The sequence below is a fragment of the Drosophila montana genome, unplaced genomic scaffold, assembly GCF_035044405.1.
Source record: "Drosophila montana isolate Dmon_TW-CO22-7 unplaced genomic scaffold, ASM3504440v1 contig_3848_1, whole genome shotgun sequence".
NCBI classification, from domain to species: domain Eukaryota; kingdom Metazoa; phylum Arthropoda; class Insecta; order Diptera; family Drosophilidae; genus Drosophila; species Drosophila montana.
This window is the reverse complement of record NW_026998720.1, coordinates 1,659,716-1,677,500: the sequence shown is the minus strand read 5'-3', so window position 1 is coordinate 1,677,500 and position 17,785 is coordinate 1,659,716. Positions and strand designations below refer to the sequence as shown.

The 17,785-nt window shown below is 38.5% G+C and overlaps 3 protein-coding genes and 1 long non-coding RNA gene across 7 annotated transcripts in view; 2 read left to right on the top strand and 2 right to left on the bottom strand.

Moving 5' to 3' along the window:
• The window catches only part of LOC135438739 (uncharacterized), a 13,844-nt gene extending 8,638 nt beyond the window's left edge, over positions 1 to 5,206 (top strand). For 2 of the 4 annotated variants that reach the window (XM_064697176.1, XM_064697178.1), the window contains exons 2-6: positions 1,611 to 1,850; positions 1,909 to 2,094; positions 2,158 to 2,299; positions 3,347 to 3,502; positions 3,559 to 5,206. In XM_064697176.1, coding sequence (XP_064553246.1) covers positions 1,611 to 1,850; positions 1,909 to 2,094; positions 2,158 to 2,299; positions 3,347 to 3,502; positions 3,559 to 3,991 — 1,157 coding nt within the window. In that variant the 3' untranslated portion in view covers positions 3,992 to 5,206. The remainder of the gene's footprint in view (positions 1 to 1,610; positions 1,851 to 1,908; positions 2,095 to 2,157; positions 2,300 to 3,346; positions 3,503 to 3,558) is intronic. The other 2 variants (XM_064697177.1, XM_064697179.1) reach the window with 1 other exon arrangement.
• LOC135438738 (aldehyde dehydrogenase, mitochondrial) lies at positions 4,809 to 8,767 on the bottom strand. Its single transcript, XM_064697175.1, has 6 exons — positions 8,611 to 8,767; positions 6,521 to 6,625; positions 6,342 to 6,442; positions 5,698 to 6,269; positions 5,284 to 5,633; positions 4,809 to 5,227 (listed from the first exon to the last, which is right to left on the bottom strand). The coding sequence occupies exons 1-6, from the start codon at positions 8,644 to 8,646 to the stop codon at positions 4,934 to 4,936; spliced, it is 1,458 nt and encodes a 485-aa protein (XP_064553245.1). The 5' UTR covers positions 8,647 to 8,767; the 3' UTR covers positions 4,809 to 4,933.
• On the top strand, positions 8,360 to 13,133 carry LOC135438742 (uncharacterized). Its single transcript, XR_010437921.1, has 3 exons — positions 8,360 to 8,513; positions 8,590 to 8,754; positions 13,007 to 13,133. It is a non-coding gene; the product is annotated as an uncharacterized LOC135438742 (long non-coding RNA).
• LOC135438741 (leucine-rich melanocyte differentiation-associated protein) lies at positions 9,639 to 11,012 on the bottom strand. The gene is made up of 4 exons (XM_064697180.1): positions 10,760 to 11,012; positions 10,109 to 10,345; positions 9,903 to 10,051; positions 9,639 to 9,833 (listed from the first exon to the last, which is right to left on the bottom strand). Exons 1-4 carry the CDS (start codon positions 10,796 to 10,798, stop codon positions 9,695 to 9,697), a joined length of 564 nt encoding a protein of 187 aa, XP_064553250.1. The 5' UTR covers positions 10,799 to 11,012; the 3' UTR covers positions 9,639 to 9,694.
• Positions 13,134 to 17,785: the final 4,652 nt, after the last annotated feature.

Here is a 17,785-nt window from a genome sequence, read left to right as displayed (position 1 = left end):
TCGGAAATTTAGCATCAATTGAAATGGATTTTATTGAGCAGCTCCGTCGCTAATTTCGACGTCATCAGCAAATGTTTTTGTTGTTGTTGTTTTTGTTGTTGTTGTTGTTGTTGTTGCTTTCGTGGCTCGTTAACCAAGCCATATACAACATCTGCCATGATATCATGCCTCCAATATAAACTCTGGCCAGCTAGTTTATGGACTGTGCATTGTCTATGTTTGTTTTCACGATGTCTTCTAGTAAATTTACGAATATGTATACAAAAGTAGACGCCGCCACGTCTCTGGCCACTTCGGCACCCCCCCACACTCAACTTCTAGCCCCACCTATTTCTATTGTAAATGGATGCTGTCAGATATGCGCAACTATTTATCATCTGTGCTTAAGCTCGCCCAAATATATCACCTCTATGTTTGCAATTCCTTAGACCTTAAACTTTTTATTTAAATAGTTGTAATAGAACCAAAGCAAATCACATAATTCACAGGTTAACAAAACATAGTTAACTTATAGTTTTGTTAATCGATCGTAATTTGAAATATTATACATATATTTATTATCTTTAACAATTTAAAAAACAAATAGTTTGAGTTGGAAGAAATGATATATATATATAGAATTATTTATATTTATAATAACAAAGATTATTAAAGAAGATATTTAAATGATAACCATGGAGATAAATAAGTAAACCCAAAAAGAGTTTTCAAAGAATTGTTTCGGCTCATAGTTTGTACTTAGCTTCAAGGTTTCGTCTAGTGAGGTTTCTACATTTGTGAGCCCAGATCTTGCTTCAAGTGCGTCCCATTTAAATCAGTTCTAAATTCAAGATTCTATTTATGAATTGAAGTTCAGCGCTCGAACATTTTTGAATCAAACCCGACTCGCAGTCTTGTTAGTCCGACTATTAAAATAACTGAAAATAAAGATCAGGGTTCGAACTTCTGACAGCTTATTAAAATGTCTAAGCCCATTTAAAAGTCTCGTTTCTCATTATACCTATGTCGAGAATGAGATATCTCCGATCCCATAAAATATATATATTCTGCCTGTTTCTATGCGAACTCATCTCTTAGTTTTAAAGTTATCGTCGTGAAATTTTGCAGAAGTGCCTCTTTTTGCATTTGCATATTTTCAGAATCAGCCAGATCGGACCACTATATCATTAAGCTGCTATAGGAACGATCGGTCCAAAACTGAACGAACCTGGGATTTATTAGTTCCACTATGATCCCCAAAATCTCAAAATTCTCCTCAAAATCTTATCAACATCCGAACACTATATCATATAGCTGCCATAGGAAAGTCCAGTCGTAGAGTAGGCTCTTTTATGGCAAAATAATATGTTTTCAAAGATATTTTCATCAAACTCATTATTTACGAGCTTCACTTATCTAACATAAAAAAGGGAAATGTCTACAAGGGTATTAAATCTTAGGCATACCGAATATTTCCTTACTTTTTTTTTATCAAATTAAGCGATACTACTTGAATTTAATTATTATTTCTGTAAAATTGCAAACAGCATTAATTGAAAACTACTTTTACCTCTTTTTATATTCTGTACTTTAAATAACCAAATTTTTATTTTATTATTATTTTTTTGTAGTTCTAGTAATATGTCTCATGGTGCTCGTGGCGATTTTCTCCATTATGTGGAGCGTTTCACTGCACGTGCTATCCGGCGATTTCTACGATGGAATCATCAGTGCCAAAATAATGTTTAAGGATCGCGACTATGGCCAAATGGATAACAGAAGCAAGGAGATCTTCCAGCAGGATCTGCAAAAAGTGGCACAGCTACCGTATGATTCAAATGAAACGCCGCAACCGCTGCAGAGCGACAGCCGTAAGTAAGCTGGCGAATGCTCTAACTCAAATAACTAAACTTGTATTATTCCCTTTAGCAGAAACTAAAAAGCCAAAATACAAATTCGAACATATCTACGAGCCGAAGGATAATGCGCTCCTGCTAGCCCGGCTGGTCAGCGAACGGGAGCAGGAGGATGCGCAGCAGGCAACAACAACCACAACAAATGCACCGCCAGAGAAGGTGCCCAATGCGGAAGCGGATCGCAAATTTCTCGCTAGCCGTGAGTAGATAGTGGGAAGAGCATAGAGTAGTTTGGTGTGAAATCTGATTTGATTGCTTGCAGAGTCCATAGATACACATGCCACACGCTGGAGTCGCGGCATTGGCGCCCAGTTTGTTTACACATTTCCACTGATATCCGAGGCTGTGGCCATTATCTGGACGGCCATGTGTCTCATCTATCAAACAGGCAACAAGAAAACATCGTAAGTGGCCTACGACCTTAAGTTTGAATACCCTGTACCCATTGAAAATCAGTTAAGGGGTATAATGTTTCTCGTGCTTATGTATGTAACAGATAGAAGGAAGCATCTCCAACGTAATATACTATAAATATTCTTGATCAGGACAACCAGCTCAGTCGATCCAGGCAGGTCTGACTTTTTGTCTGTTTGGAGGCTGTCTTGAAATTTCATATTTCATAAACAGAACGAGTTGACAATATTTTTCGATATCTACCCCCATTTTCATAAAAAAGATTTGGAGACATTGAGCCATAAGCATAGCTCGAAGAATTAAGAAGCTAAATAGAACCAATTTTGCAGATATGTATATAGTATATACACATTCTGAATATTTCAATTTTTGGATAGCTGCCTCCATTCCCCGCAAATTCATTTTTAAAGCTAGCGCCTTGTATGTAACCACTTTTGGGTGTCATATTTGAGGTCTGATCAAGATCGGACAATAAACACCGAAGTATTTAAAGGAATTATTTTGCATAGTATGGGACCAAGGGAAGAAGAAGCACATCCGCAACTTGAGTGCACAGCATGCGGCGTGCGTGTATCTGTATGTGTGTGTACATGCTTTTTTCGATGCGCTAAGCGTATATCCTAGTCGGTTGAACTGACTCTTCTTATACTCTGTTCACAAAGGGAAAGAGTTTGTATTGATCTTTTCATCTATTCATGAAACTTGTAATCGTGTATCTTCGGGTCAGACTAAGTACTACAACATTTGCCACTGGGAGGCGAGCAAATCGTGCAAATCTATTTATACCACATTATTAGAGCTGGCTTCATTAGTTTTGGCAGGTAGCCTATTGATAGGCGACTCTACAATAGAGTCTGTCCGCTCTCAGAAATTGCAAAAACAATATTTTCTAGTTTTCTTTTGGAAGTCATTGTGGTGAGTTTCCGAGTCAACAATCTTATCAATCCAGAAGACTCCTTTGAACTCATTTCAAGGTCTTCTTACACTGTGAACAGATGACAACTAACTGGGATGATCTTTCCTTTTATCTTTTTCAGTGTACTGCCCAAGCCTTGGCGAATTGTTGTGCCCTCCATATTGATCTTCACGCTGATGAGTCTGGGCAGCGCGGCATACACGATACTGACCAATGGCTATCTGAGACGTCTGTGTGGGCATTTGCGGCAAGGTCTCACCAATCCCCTGGCCATCAGGTGGGTCTACACGTGTCTGACTTGATTAAAACAAATGAAATAACCTTTATTTTTAGCTGTGGCGATGCGATTGCCCTGCTGCGGCCGCTCATCCACGAGCACAGCGTCTCGCACGATGTGTATCTGGATCTCTTCCGTTGCAGCTATATCATCAGCATGATCCTGTGGCTCTTGGCCCTGCTGGTCATGGTGCTGCGTTACATATATGCCTTTGATTTCCAACTGGTCGATATCGATGATATGTTCGATCATTGCCCAGCTGGCGCTCAGCCCATACAACCCATTTATACGAAGGTGCTGCAGTCCAGCCCACAGCGTCACCAGCATCAGCAGCAGCAGCAGCAACAGCAGTTGAGACCCAAGTCGGAGGATGACTATCAGAGCGCCAAGTCCCGGCTTAGCGATGTGGCCATGCCGCTGCTCGAGCTGAAAGCCCAGGAACAACAGCAACAACAACGGCAACAAACGCACTTAACAACTTTGGCCTAAGGCTTGACTTTGTCACAAGCTGAAGCACATCAGAAATCTCAGGTTTATTTTTATATACGATTGTTTTGGAGAACAAAGCAGGGATTAAGAAGAAGAACTAGAACAAAATGAAAGAAGCGAATAAGAGAAGTTAGTTTCGGCTTGCCGAATATTAAGTCCCCTTGCAGATGAGTTTTGCGCAGCCTAATATTTGACCCTATCCTGCCCAAGGAAGCTAATTAATACAGTAGTCCGATTATACAAAAATGATGCTCTCAAAAATGTTACCACATTCTATATATCAGCAATCTTTGCTATAGCAGGTGGATAAGGAAGAAAGATAGGGTAATACGAAGTTCTTAAGATTTTTTGCCCAGAGTGTAATATACAGATGTACAGAATAATGCTCGTACCAGGTAAAGATAGGATTGATCGATCAACAATTAAACTTTCATATTGTTACTTATTTTTGGAGCCTTTATAAAGCTATATGATATAGTAGTCTGATGTGGATAAGAATTAAGGCACATGTGAAAAGGATAACATGTAAATGTAAAGATGGTCAAGATATCTCGGAAAACAAAAAACCTTTCTCTTATTGAGCGACTCGCTGCTATATGATATAGTTATATATATATATATATTGTTTATATCAATTTTATGTCTGCCCGTGATCATAATAACATTCTCTGCAAGGGTAAAGGCAATTTCAAGTTCCGATTTGAAGTCTGCTGAACTTTCAACACAACAAAACAAAAAGGTTTCGAACAATCCAATGATATTATCTAAGCTTAAGCTAAGTAAACTCGTGCCTCGTTTTAATTTATAATATAATCGATTTTAGTTTTCGACAAATAGTTTTAATTGAAATGCAATAGTCTAACCATAAAGCCAGAATGTGCAAATAAAATACAAATATTCCATATACAAACAAAAAACAAAAAGGACCAGATGCTGTCCACCCTACAGAAGCTTCATGGTAATTGTCTTGGTCTCCAGATAGTTGTCCAGACCGTCCTTGCCTAGCTCGCGACCAATGCCGGAGTGCTTGTAGCCACCGAAGGGTGTTTGCGGTAGGACGGCATCATAGCAATTGATCCAAACGGAGCCGGCGTCGACACTATTGGCGAACTTCATGGCCTTGTTGATGTCGTTGGTGATGACGCCGGCGGCGAGGCCGTATTGCACACTGTTAGCACGCTCAATGATCTCCTCGATGGAGCTGAACTTGAAGATGGACTGAACGGGTCCAAAGATCTGAAAGAGCAGCACATGAGTACACTTGCTGAGGCTGCTCAATGCGTTTGTTCTACCTCCTCCTGGGCAATGCGCATGTCATCCTTGACGTCGGAAAAGACGGTCGGTTCGATGAAGTAGCCCACATTGCCAATACGCTTGCCGCCCGCCTGCAGCTTGGCGCCCTGCTGCTTGCCGCTCTCAATGTAGCCCAATACCTTGGTCATCATCTCCTCATCGATTTGGGGGCCCTGCAGAGTGTTCTCCTCGAAGGGATTGCCCACGGTGCGTGCCTTGGCCTTGGCGGCCGCCTTCTCGACAAACTTGTCGTAGATCTTCTCGTGCACATAGGTGCGACTGCCGGCGCAGCAACTCTGGCCGTGATTGGAGAAGAGCGCCTCATGGGCGGTCTCCACAGCATAGTCAACTGCAGGGCAAACACATCAAATGGGGTTACTCAACGCTAATGTCTAGGATTCTATGCCACTTACTGTCCGCATCCTCGAACACGACGACGGGACTTTTGCCGCCCAGCTCCAGAGAGACGCGCTTCAGATTCGTTGTGGCTGCCGCCTGCATAACAATGCGTCCAATGTCAACGGAGCCGGTAAACGCCACCTTGGCAATGTCCGGGTGCTCACTGATGGCGGCGCCAGCGGTGGGTCCAAAGCCATTTATAACATTGATGACGCCCGCCGGGAAACCCGCCTCTTTGGCCAGTGCGGCCATGTGCAAGGCTGTGAGCGGCGTCTGCTCGGCGGGCTTCATGACAATGGTGCAGCCAACGGCCAATGCGGGACCCCATTTCCAGGCCAACATCAACAGTGGGTAATTCCAGGGTATTATCTGACCGACAACGCCAACTGGCTCCTTGCGTGTCATCGCAACGAAACCACCAGCGGGTATGGTGTCACCAAAGAACTTGTCCGTCCAGCCAGCGTAATACTTCAGCGTCATAACCGAGATGGTCACATCGAAGAGTGCCTCCGCAAAGGGTTTGCCGTTGTCCTGGGTCTCAATGCTGGCCAAAAACTGTTTGTCGCGCTCCATCAGCTCACAGAGTCTGAAATATGAAGTGGGGGCGAGGAGCAGTTATTATGTGACTGTTCAAGGATCAAGGGTCAATGGCACCCACTTGTTCATCAGATTGGTGCGTTGCAGCGGACTCATTTGACGCCAGGCGGAGCCGCGATGAAAGGCCTTCTTGGCGGCAGCCACAGCTCGGTCGACATCAGCCTGGTTGATTGGATTGAAAGATTGCAAATTAGATTAGAACCTGCCGCGCATACGTTATCAGCGCGAGCTCATGCTCACCTTATTGCCTTCGGCCACCTGGATGATCTCCTTGCCCGTTGCCGGATTGTGGGTAGCAAAGGTTTTGCCCGAAGCGGCATCAACGAATTCGTTGTTGATAAACAGCTGCAATCAAATACAGATTATATAGCAATTATTATACGTAATATACGTGCCAGTGCCTGTCAAACTGTGCTCCTCACCTGGCTGTGCGCGGGTGGGCAATGCTCATAGCTCGAGCTGCTGCAATGCATTTGCAGCTGCACCACCTGGCGTGCCACTAATTGGCGCCACTTCATCGACGACCTTTGCCCTGTGCCTAACTAGCAGCCGCTGGGACGTGAACCTAACAAGTTGTCAGTCTCCAAACACGCGACAGTTACGCTCAATGTAAACAAAACGATCTAACTAGACTTTATTAAACTTTCAACAAATAATGACATTGTCAATGAAATTCCGAGTTTTGATTGTGTAGAAAAAATAAACGAATGTGAAATTGACGCAGTTTAGACCAATTAGCTAAAGTGGAGTTTATGCATGTGGGAATGTCAAGATTGCAACCGAATAAAATGAGGGAATAAAGGAGCATTTAAGAGGAACTCAAACTACAAACTGCCAACTCATGCTGTGCTCTAAATATGACTATTAAAGTCCACACTCGAGCGCAACTAATCTAATATTGTGTTGGTCCCTTATCAGAATGGCCATTATCAGAGCACCACCAGCGATTATCAAAATTATGTTAATGTAAACAAGAGCAAGCATTTTAATGAGATAATACCCTGTAAACAGGGCAAGAGCTCAACATGTTGAATGTTTGAGAATAGAAATACTTTGGCTTTCCCCAGAGTACTTTAAGACTAAATTGTAAGACTTGTCGGGTTTTGATGAGTTTTATGTTTATCTATACAAAAAAAACCTAGTTTCTGGTTGCAATCAATTTGTAAACACTTTGGCATTATGTTACTTTAAATCAAAAAACGCTTAGCTCAAATAACGTCTTTAGTTTTTCTATTACGCATCGTAACGTATAATATTACGAGTCATAAGTTATGCGATGTATATTTATTAAATAAATTCCTTATGATGCGGCTTATATATTTTAAAGCGTTTTTTGAAATGCTTTCTCGTTATTTTTTTTTATTGTATCTGATTGTTGCTGAAAAAGAAATTTTTGAATATGAGAGTGTACATAAAGAGTCTATTAAACAGTCATAAAACAATAATTCCGTTTTGCTAGATAAGCTGGAAATGCGTGAAAAAAAATATAATTTGCGAATATCTACGACGATAAATATTTGTTCTATTTTGTTCGTGGATAACTCTTTTTCAGTTTGCTCGCTCCTCCATGGAGCTTAAATATATATGTACATCATATAATAATAAAACTTTATAACTGAGATGTAGCCTAAATACATAAGACCATTAATACCTTTATAACTGATATTCAGCCTAATTTCATAAGACAATTAATTCCTTTATGGGAAACCAATGTAAGTGTACAATATTATATTTTCAATTGATATTGCAGGCGTGTCGCTTACAAAGTCAACTATACAAATCGGACATGCACATTAGATTGAAATGTATTTATATAAAGAGCCCACTTGATAATGCTTAAAGGGCGATAGCAAGTGTCAGCTAATAAAACGCCAGATGGGCCCGCAATTAATTATATAAAATATACAATAACACTTTAAACATATTGCGGTCTTGCGTGCGTGCCATACACACACACACACACACATGCATACTACAATATATACTAACGTTATATATATATGCAAGACATATGTACATACATATATAGTAAAGGAAAGCGACTAAATTCTTGACAAAAACAAGTTTTTTGAACTGACATCAAACACAAAAAAATCGTGTAACCATTCGAGTTGAATAAATTGTGCTTCAATTAAAATTCACAAAAAGAAAAAAATGAATTTCTTATATGCAGTTCAAGGCTTTGGGCTTATCCTAACCAAGCTTAGCACAGTTTGTCGCCAGCTGTAGTCAGGTAATTGAAATTCTTCACTCATTATGGGAACAGCCGTAAATATAGAGATACGGAAACAAATACCTCTGAATATTAGAACAATATCTTGTTTACTTACTTTTGTGTACTTGGGCTGCGCATTGGGATTGGCCATATTGAAGAGCTGCAATTGAGCGACTGACAACTTGACTGCCTGAGCGTTAGCACTTAACTGAAGCTGCAATTGGTTTCTGGATTCGTTTTATGGCTGCCTTTGATATGCGTGCGTTTATTTGATTTGCCTTTGCGCGTGCTTTTAACGCTGTCTCGCTTTTGTGCTGTCTTTCGCTCCGCAAAACATATGCCGGCCGGCTAACGCAGGCTAACAGAAAATGAACACGTGTGTGTGTGTGTATTTCTACTTTTATGCATGTCTATATACCCTGCAAAGGTTAAGGCTGGCTTTTGGCTCCTGCTACAGCATGTTAGTTTAGCTCGCATTGTTGTTTAACATTTACTGTTATACTTGTATTGCTGTACTTGTACCTTAGCACAAATTTAATATATCATTATCTTTGATTTGTCGTGCACTTTTCTTTAAATTATTTTGCGTCAATAAGCTATGTCATCATTTTCATACACAAATTTAATCTCTCTTTTATCTAGAACTTATTGTTACCATTTTATATTGCATTTCAATTATTTTATGCTTTATACTTGCTTTAGTTCAATAATACCCATTAAATTTGATGTATATTTTTCTATTTTATTTTTATTTGTTTTCTTATATCCTTTGTTATTACGAAACCCTAAAAGTAATTAGAAATTATTTGTTTCCGCTCGAAAATTCGTATATCTTTGCCTACTTTATTATTTTATTATTTTGATTATCAAAATCTTATTATATCATTTTATACTGGTTTTTAAATTATTTAATATTTTTTGCATCGTTAAAGTTCTTAATCTAGAAATTATATCCTAAATTTTGTCAGCCTATAAGAATAGTTGTAAGACACCGCGAGGTATTTATTAGCCGTGCTTTAATATGTTTTGTGCTTTATGTCATGCGCCTTTTCGGCTGTTGATAAAAGCTCTTCACCTTGAGCTTTTATCAATAATAATGGGTGCTTGTCACGACTAAGAGCTTTTACTACACAAAAACAGGTATATGATTTATAATATTGAGATTTTTATCAGTTTAGTTAAGTACATGTGTTTTTTCTTCAAAGTTTTGTCGTGTTTACGAGTGTATTTTCCGCCCTATCATGGCCCTTGATAGGAAAACTCTCATAGTTGTAGGAACGTTTTACCGGGGCGTGATCCAGAAACTTTAGCTTTCCCAGCGTCTGTGCTATAAAATTGCTGAAAAATAATGAATAATAATTAAAATAAAGATCCTTGCTATAATTTAGGAGCTGGTAATATGCCCACCTGTAGTATGCATAATCGTAATCCAAGTAGATGGAGAAGGGCTGCAAATGCAGGCCGTCGGGGCAAATTGGATTGCCATGCAAGCTGAGGTACTGAATGTTGGGAAAGAGCCGCCTGATAAGTCGAATCGTTGTCGCCAGATCGCTGAACTGTAAATTGATATACCCTATAATAATTGATAGCCGGGGCACATTCGCTTGCTTCACCTCGTTCTTGTTTAGCATGAGCACCTCCAGCTGTGGCAGTGGCACTTGCAACGTGCGCAGCTGCGACTCGTGCAGCCGATTGCTGTCCAGGACCAGATAACGCAGCTGCTCAAATTCCGACAGCCAGGACAGATCCTTGAGGCAATTGTGACTCAAATCCAAATGCTCGGTGCTCTCGGCATAGCGCTGCACAATTTCGATGGGCATCGAGCGCAGATTCTGTTGCACCAGAATGAGCTGGGCGAATGGGAACAATAAAAAATGTTGAAGACGGGTCTATCAACCGAACAATACTCTGTCCACATTCCAATAACAGTCGAGAGACTTCTTTATGTGAGTGACTTCTTTATTAGGTGGGCGTGGCCTCATTTATTTTTGCTTGATTTTTAGAAGAGGTCGAAAGAATTCCAATTACGGAGTTTAGCTCAAAAACCGGTGAGCATATAGATTTTTACAGCTTTCTCCAAAAATTTTGATAATGATGCGTATTAAAATAGGTATATTTTTCAAGTGTTAAGCCCAGACGGACAGAATAGCGGACAGCTGACTGGACATTGTCCAAAAGAAATATACCCTTTTGCGCTTTGTGAACAGAGTATGCACAGAATTTGTATTTGAGAATGTGGCGAGATAAGCTACAGTTTACCCCACCTGTTCGCTGTAGTTGTCGTCGTCATCTAATACTTCCATGCTTCTATGGAGTTTTTCCTAGCAAAAGTCTAGAGCGAAAGTTGTTTCTTTGGATTTATCAGGCGCAACGTCGTGTGGATCTTCTCGTGCGGAACTGCAGTTGATAACTGCTCGCGTTTGTGTATTACTGTGTATTATTTTTACAATCTTTACGCTCTGCCTCTTTCTTGTTTATTTTCTGTGGCTTCTTGAGGTTCGGCGGCGAAGCTTTTGCGTTGAACTTGTTCAAGGTAGTTAGTAAGAGCGGAAGACGAAGCAGCACAGCTGTGAGTTTTTGATAAGCGCACAAGCGCGACACACAGATGGCGCCACTGTGCGAACTTTACAGTTCGTTTACACGAAGCTGACTTAACCTTCAAATTGTGTGTAAATTCAAAAATGAAGCTGTGCAGCAGCTGCTTAAATTGTTTAAAAATTATATTTGTCTTAAATTTGACTTAAAGCAAAAGACAAAACGCAGCAATAGGATACATTACATTACATACAAAAGCAATGCTGTTAAAAGAAAATTATATCTAAAAAAAATGTTAAAACATTTATTTCAGTTTATCATTGACAATCATTGCACAGTTAAAAAATTTGGATAAGTGTGATTACGTACCTTCACTTTTGAGTGTAAAAATATGTTGTATACTTCTTTGACATTCATATTCAGCGGTCATTTTTGTTAGCAAGATAAAAAACTAAAGTCCTCTAAATAGATTCTTTACTGTATTTCATTAGTTGAACAGCAGCTAAGTTTATAAAGCCATGCCTAATCATTAGATAAATAAATTGCCAATTTTTGACAGGCAGATAAACTTACGAGTACAATCAAAAGGAAAAGTTGCTGTAGTTAATAAATTCATAGGCATATTTAACAGAAGCATAAACTGACTGTTGAACCTTGACAGTAGATCAACTAAAAGTCATAGGAGAAAATGAAGTTAACTACATGTTAAATGCACTTAACTGCAACTTATTCATGGGTGCACATGCATTGCATTTCACATAAACACATTATTTAATTGACTACAGCTTTTATCCTGTCGACAACATCACGTATACGACAAGTGCACCAGTTTTTAATTGAAGATAAATGCATCTGAAACCCATATAAATTGCTGGCTTATAGCCAGCTCAACATGCACTCGACTATTCGCTTGTTTTGCACTGACATTGTGATAAGTCCTACAGCGAAAAGGGGGCGTGGCTTGCGTTTAAGTGTGCGCCACAATGGCAAAATGCCAGCAAATACATGTTTAATTGCCAGTTAGGCCGCAGAAAACGCGCCATGGTAAACAAAAATGATGGTCGAGACTCAAAGCAGCCCCAAGTGCCCCACAGCAGCAAAATCAAAGAGCTAAAGTGCCCAAAAACAAAACTGAACCAGGGGCGCGCTGACAAGCGAATTTGTTGTTGTTGTTGTTGTTGTTGCGGGGCCCCACAAAATGTGACTGACTGCAAATGGCTAACAAAATGCTGCTTTGTGAATGTGTATAAGTGTGAGTGCTGGCCAAAACAGAAAAAGGCTAGTGGGGAATAGCAAGCGGTCAGGGGAGGGGGGCACTCTTAGCGCCAAACAATAGCAGATGACAGCGTAAATAAACAAAGTGCGAGATACAAATTACGGCAGCAGTGTTTAACTGGGCATTGTATTCAATGAAACATGACACAGGCACACACACACACACACACACGGGCACAGCAAGTTGCAGATACATGCACTGGCATTGGGCATCCATGAGATACGTCAGTAAAACTAACCGATTTGTAAGTGCGCGTTTGCCTTTTGACATTAAAGTCTCTGGCTGAGGCGACAATGTGCCACGCCCCACGCCCAGATTGTCCACAATTTGCCTTTGTTGCAGTCATTGATTTGTTGTTTGGCTGACTTTTATGACCGCCGCCCACCTGTGCTGGGATGTTTTGGTTTTAATGGTCGGCAGCTCGTTAATACAGGCACATTTTGTGCGTGTTTGTTGATCTTTATTTATAATTTACTTTTTCTCGACGCACTCATTGCATTTATACAACAATTATTCATTGTTATTATTGTGCCCTACACGCGGCATTATACTTCAATGTCAATGTTTCCTCTTTCTTTAATTACGCTACAGCGTTTTGATTGGTTGTTGCCTTTGTTTATTTGCTTGTACTGCCCACTTAATTATTGTAATTATTTGCAGAAGGCTTCTTGAACTTTCACCTTTTTAATGGAATTTTTAGCTTAGATATGCGTCACTTTAGGCTATTAAAGTTTATTGATCTCGGCCCTAAATACACTGCAATACCTACAAATGTGACTGTGTCGGATAATTAAACACAAGAAGAAGAAACGAGCTGGCGAAATTCTAAAATTTTTCATATGGTTTGATTTTTGATTAAAATCAATTTAACTTTGTTTCTTTTTAGTGCTATTTTATCTTTTAATGCTGTGTCAGAAAACTCTATAAAGCCCAATTTCACATTTTTTGTAAATTTGTGTTCTATATTTTTGTCATATAATATTATTCAATTTTTGTTTAGTCCAATTCTACATTCATTATAAATTTGATTTTAATATTTTCTATATGCTTTACTTATTATCTGTATATTACTTTATTCTTTTTATATTCGTTTCTTTCACATCTCCTTAAACTCTTAAAACAATTAACTAAACAATCAACGTTTAAACATTTTAAGTAAATATTTCTAGAATATTTATATTTATTTAATTATTTATAAGTTTTTTGTGCAATTTTCTATATATATATATATTTTTTCTTTTTACATTTTTCCAATATGTATTTTAGCTTTAAGTACAATGGAAGAAGCTCCACTTCTCTTTAAGAAATTAGCCAAACAACCAACGCATAAATATATTAAGTAAATATTTCTATCATATTTTTGTAGATACATTAATATTTAAGCTTTTTAGCTAGGTCAATACTACAACTGATTTTAAATAAGTTAATGAGATTTTCTTCATGTGTATTTTGATATTTTTTTTGGCAAAATGCGTTTGATAATCTGTTTTTTTTTTACTTTGTTTTTTTTAATATGTTGTTTGTTAGTTTAATTTAAGTAATCTTTATATAAGTTAAATTGAAGCCTTTTTTATGTCTTGCGATTGAATTAACCCTTTTTTTTGTCAAGTGTATGTTAGAGTCTTGACAATTGTCAACCGCCCAACCACCCATTCACTCAGTTTTGACCACTTTAAGAACATTCTCTGGAAATGCAGGCTTATAAATAGAGTTTACTTTGAATTCCATTAGCTTAGCTTAGGGCTAAGGCCCTTTAGTCGGCGCCATTAACATTCATTATTCATTGTAATTGAAAAGCCCTGGATACTCCACATGACATCAGCCGCACACCCACCCACCCATTGCCATTGCCAGGCAGCGTTGGAGCAGGTGGGCGCAGCAAAGTAAAATTAACATGTAGAAGAAGAAGCGCGCGTGTAGCTCGAATTTAAATGACTTCCTACGGGTCGAATGCGTTATATAAGACGATAGCTGCTCGATAATTGTGCCCGTTTAGCGGCAAATTGGATGACCTTGTGCAGCGCTCGCCAGTCATTTGGTCAGCACAGCCGCCCACTGTGCCCCATTCGCCTTGGTGCGAAAGCACGCCAAGTGTTTCACATGAAAAGACGGCAATAAAAACAAAAAACAAAAATCAAGCCAGTTGCTGTTGAGCGTTAATTAACAAGATAATCGTTGGAGACGTTGCACACTGATTGAAGGTCATTGGAAAACTGAAATAAAGATAACTCATTAATGTGGGTTACTTAAAAACTATTTAGATACAAATCTAGTTAAATATGGAAAATATCGAAAATAAATTGAACACATTTTAGAATATTCTTAATATAAGTATGTGTTAAAGATTGAAATGGATTAATAGAAAGGGTTCGCTTCAAAATAGTTTTATTTAATAAAAAGTATTCTCTAAGCATATCGTATAAAATGTTAATTATATATATTAGCTAAATATAAGTAATTAGTTAGTCACAAATAAATTAATTACGCCTTAAGCTGCCTCAGTGCAATTGTTGAAAGCTCGGCTTTTAAATTGAAATACATCTTAAGTTGTCTACACACAGTGCGGCAGCATCCACGAGTCATCGAGGCACTGAGGCATCGAGGCAGCATCCCATCGAGCAGCTACCTGTTCATCATTATCACGATTGTCATCATTATGGTCATTAACTGGCTAAGCCATTAAGTAATTTGCTCGAACGGTTTGTCAACAAATATTTTGGTTTACTTTGCACTGACGACGCGACGGCTCAAGTTGCCGGCCCGGCTTAGTCTACCTCCTCCAGTTGAGTGGAGCGGCGGCGGTGGTGGCAGCGGGGCGGCTGGGGGCGTTCATGACACTCATTTAAAAATTGTGATAATTTGTTTAATGTAGGTTGAAGCATTTAAATGTGTAACACACTTTGCCATGATTTGCATTATATTTTATTTGGAGTTAAGGGTAAAAGTGAAATTAATAAAATAAAAACAAAAAATATTAAATAAATAAATTGAGATCATTTCTGGGAACTTCATAAAGGGCTTTAAAGTAAAGTATATAATAGTGAAAATTAAAAAAAAGTTGAATACTTATAAAATTTCATTAACAATGTCTGGGACTTGCATACAAGTTATTGTTGACAATAAACAGTAAAAATGAACAAATTAAATTAATTTATTAAAATAGTTTCTGTGCAATATTTAAAGGATTATAAAGTTAATATATAGAAATCAATTAAAAATAACATAATTGTAATTGACTTGAATAATAAATGGGAAAAATTTGTTCAATTAGTAAGAAAAAGTTATTGAAGTTAATTATTACTTTGAAAATAATAAACAAAATGATAGGATTTCTGGGAAACGATTTTAAAATATTAATTTTGTTTATTCATGTTTTAATGGTAAATGGAAAATAATAAAAATTATAAAATAAAATAAATAAATCCCTTTAAATAAAGTTTGGGACTTTTTTAAATAAATAAATCCAAAAAATTAAAATTCTTTAATAAATATAATGCAATTATTAAAAACGTTAAATAATTTTATTGAAATAATATCTGGAATTTATTATTTTTTTTTTTTATCAGAAGAGGGAGAAGAATAAAAAAATAAAAAAATATTATTTTTAAATAAATGTAAGGCAATTAATAAAAAGGCAAAATAAGTATATTTAATAGAATCTGTAAATTTTTGCAACTGCTTATTGTTAACGATAGGAGAGAAAATAACAAAAAAAAATTTTTAAATAAATGTAAGGCAATTAAAATAAGTGTTTAATACATTTAATGGGCAGGTATTAACGATAAGAGTGAAAACAATGAAAATCAAATAAAATTGATCTTAGTTCCAGGCATCTAAAAAAATCAATTAAGGAAACCATATTATATTATATGAAGTGTGCCTTCAGATCTCACAGCTGAAGCGCAGTCCTATAAATTCTTCTTCCTCTTTGAAATTCTATTAGCAGAAAATAGCCTGAACTGAAGACCGTCCCATTTGAAAAGAGATCAGCTCGGCATCTTTGAGCGAGCTGGTTTGGAGGCATTGACCAACTAATCGATTTGTAGGGTCGCATCTCAATGACGGGGCCTCCAAAGCGTGGCTTGGCTCCCTCACAAACTAGCACAAAGCACAAATGTGTTGTGGCAATGATAAACAAAATTGGTTGAAAGGCCAGTTGGCACTTGAGTGCAACAAGTGGCAACAACGCCGGTGCTCAAGTGCATTCTTCAGAGTTTCAGTCTATTTTTAAGCTGCCAGATCTTGTGGAAATACCCGTTAAAAAAAAACAAACGAGCTAGCAACATTCAACTCATACCCCAAAAATCGAACGAAGGGCAAACGCAAATGCCGATAAGTCGGAGCTAAGTACAGCCAATGCCAATGTGGAGACCAAGTCGAAGACCGACAGCGAGACGCAAAAGTCGCCGCACTGGCTGACATTTGGCGGGGGCTACTGCACAAGTGACCTGATTTTAAAGACACGCTCGCCCTGCCCCACCTGTCCACCTGCCCCCCTTCCCCAGTCAGCGATGTCGCAATCGACGCGACGCCTCGTGTTGCAGCTGTTGTTACCTTTGTGGCAATCTTTGTGCGCCCTCTGCTCCATGTCGCTGTCGGCACTTGGCTTCCTCAGTGTGTCCAAGTGCACCAATTTCAATGGTGCGTTGTTGATGCTGATGACGTAAAGCAGCCGCAGCAGCAGCAGCAGCAGACCTGCTGCCTGTCGCCCCAGCTAAATATGTTTCGTATGTACATATATTTATTTTATGGATCCACAATTTCTCTCGCCATCACGAGACGAGCTGCAATTACGTTTAATAATTTGTGGCCAGCGTGGATGACAAGTACTTAAGTTCGTTTATAAGCTGCGTCTCCCTCTCTCTCTCTATATTTTTCTCGGTTTTTGTCTCTATCAAATTTATTTGTTTTGGTAGCTTTATTTTCTTTTTATACCCTTTATAATATGTATACTAATAAGCTGATGTTTATATCCCTAATTGCAATCAACAGACGAGTCCATTTAGCCATGCCTGTCTCCCTGTTCTCTCCAGCTGTCTGTATGCACCCGTTGATTTTAAAGAGTAACAACAAGAGCTAGCGGCACCTTATTGAACCTACGAGAACACTCTCGAAAAATACAAGGGAATAAGTTATTTATGTGGTTGTCGATAACATGCTTGCATCTTCAAATATCGATGGCCAGCAATTTGTATGAGACTGATAATCTTAAAAGCTAAAAAAGCTGCTAAGACCTACGAAACACTCTCGGGCGAGTGTGTGTGTGCATTTGTGGAGGTAACAAAGCAGCGCACTGGGTATGTCCAAGTCGAACACTCTCGTGTAAAGAGGCCTCTTCTTTGATATAATTGGGCCGCAATTATAAAACTTTGATTTGATTTTGTTTTGATTGTTTCGTAATTGTTTCAAAATTGTTGTTGTAGGTGTTGAAAGTGTTGTCAGTTGACAGTTTTAATGAAGCGCCGGGCCTACATGGCGT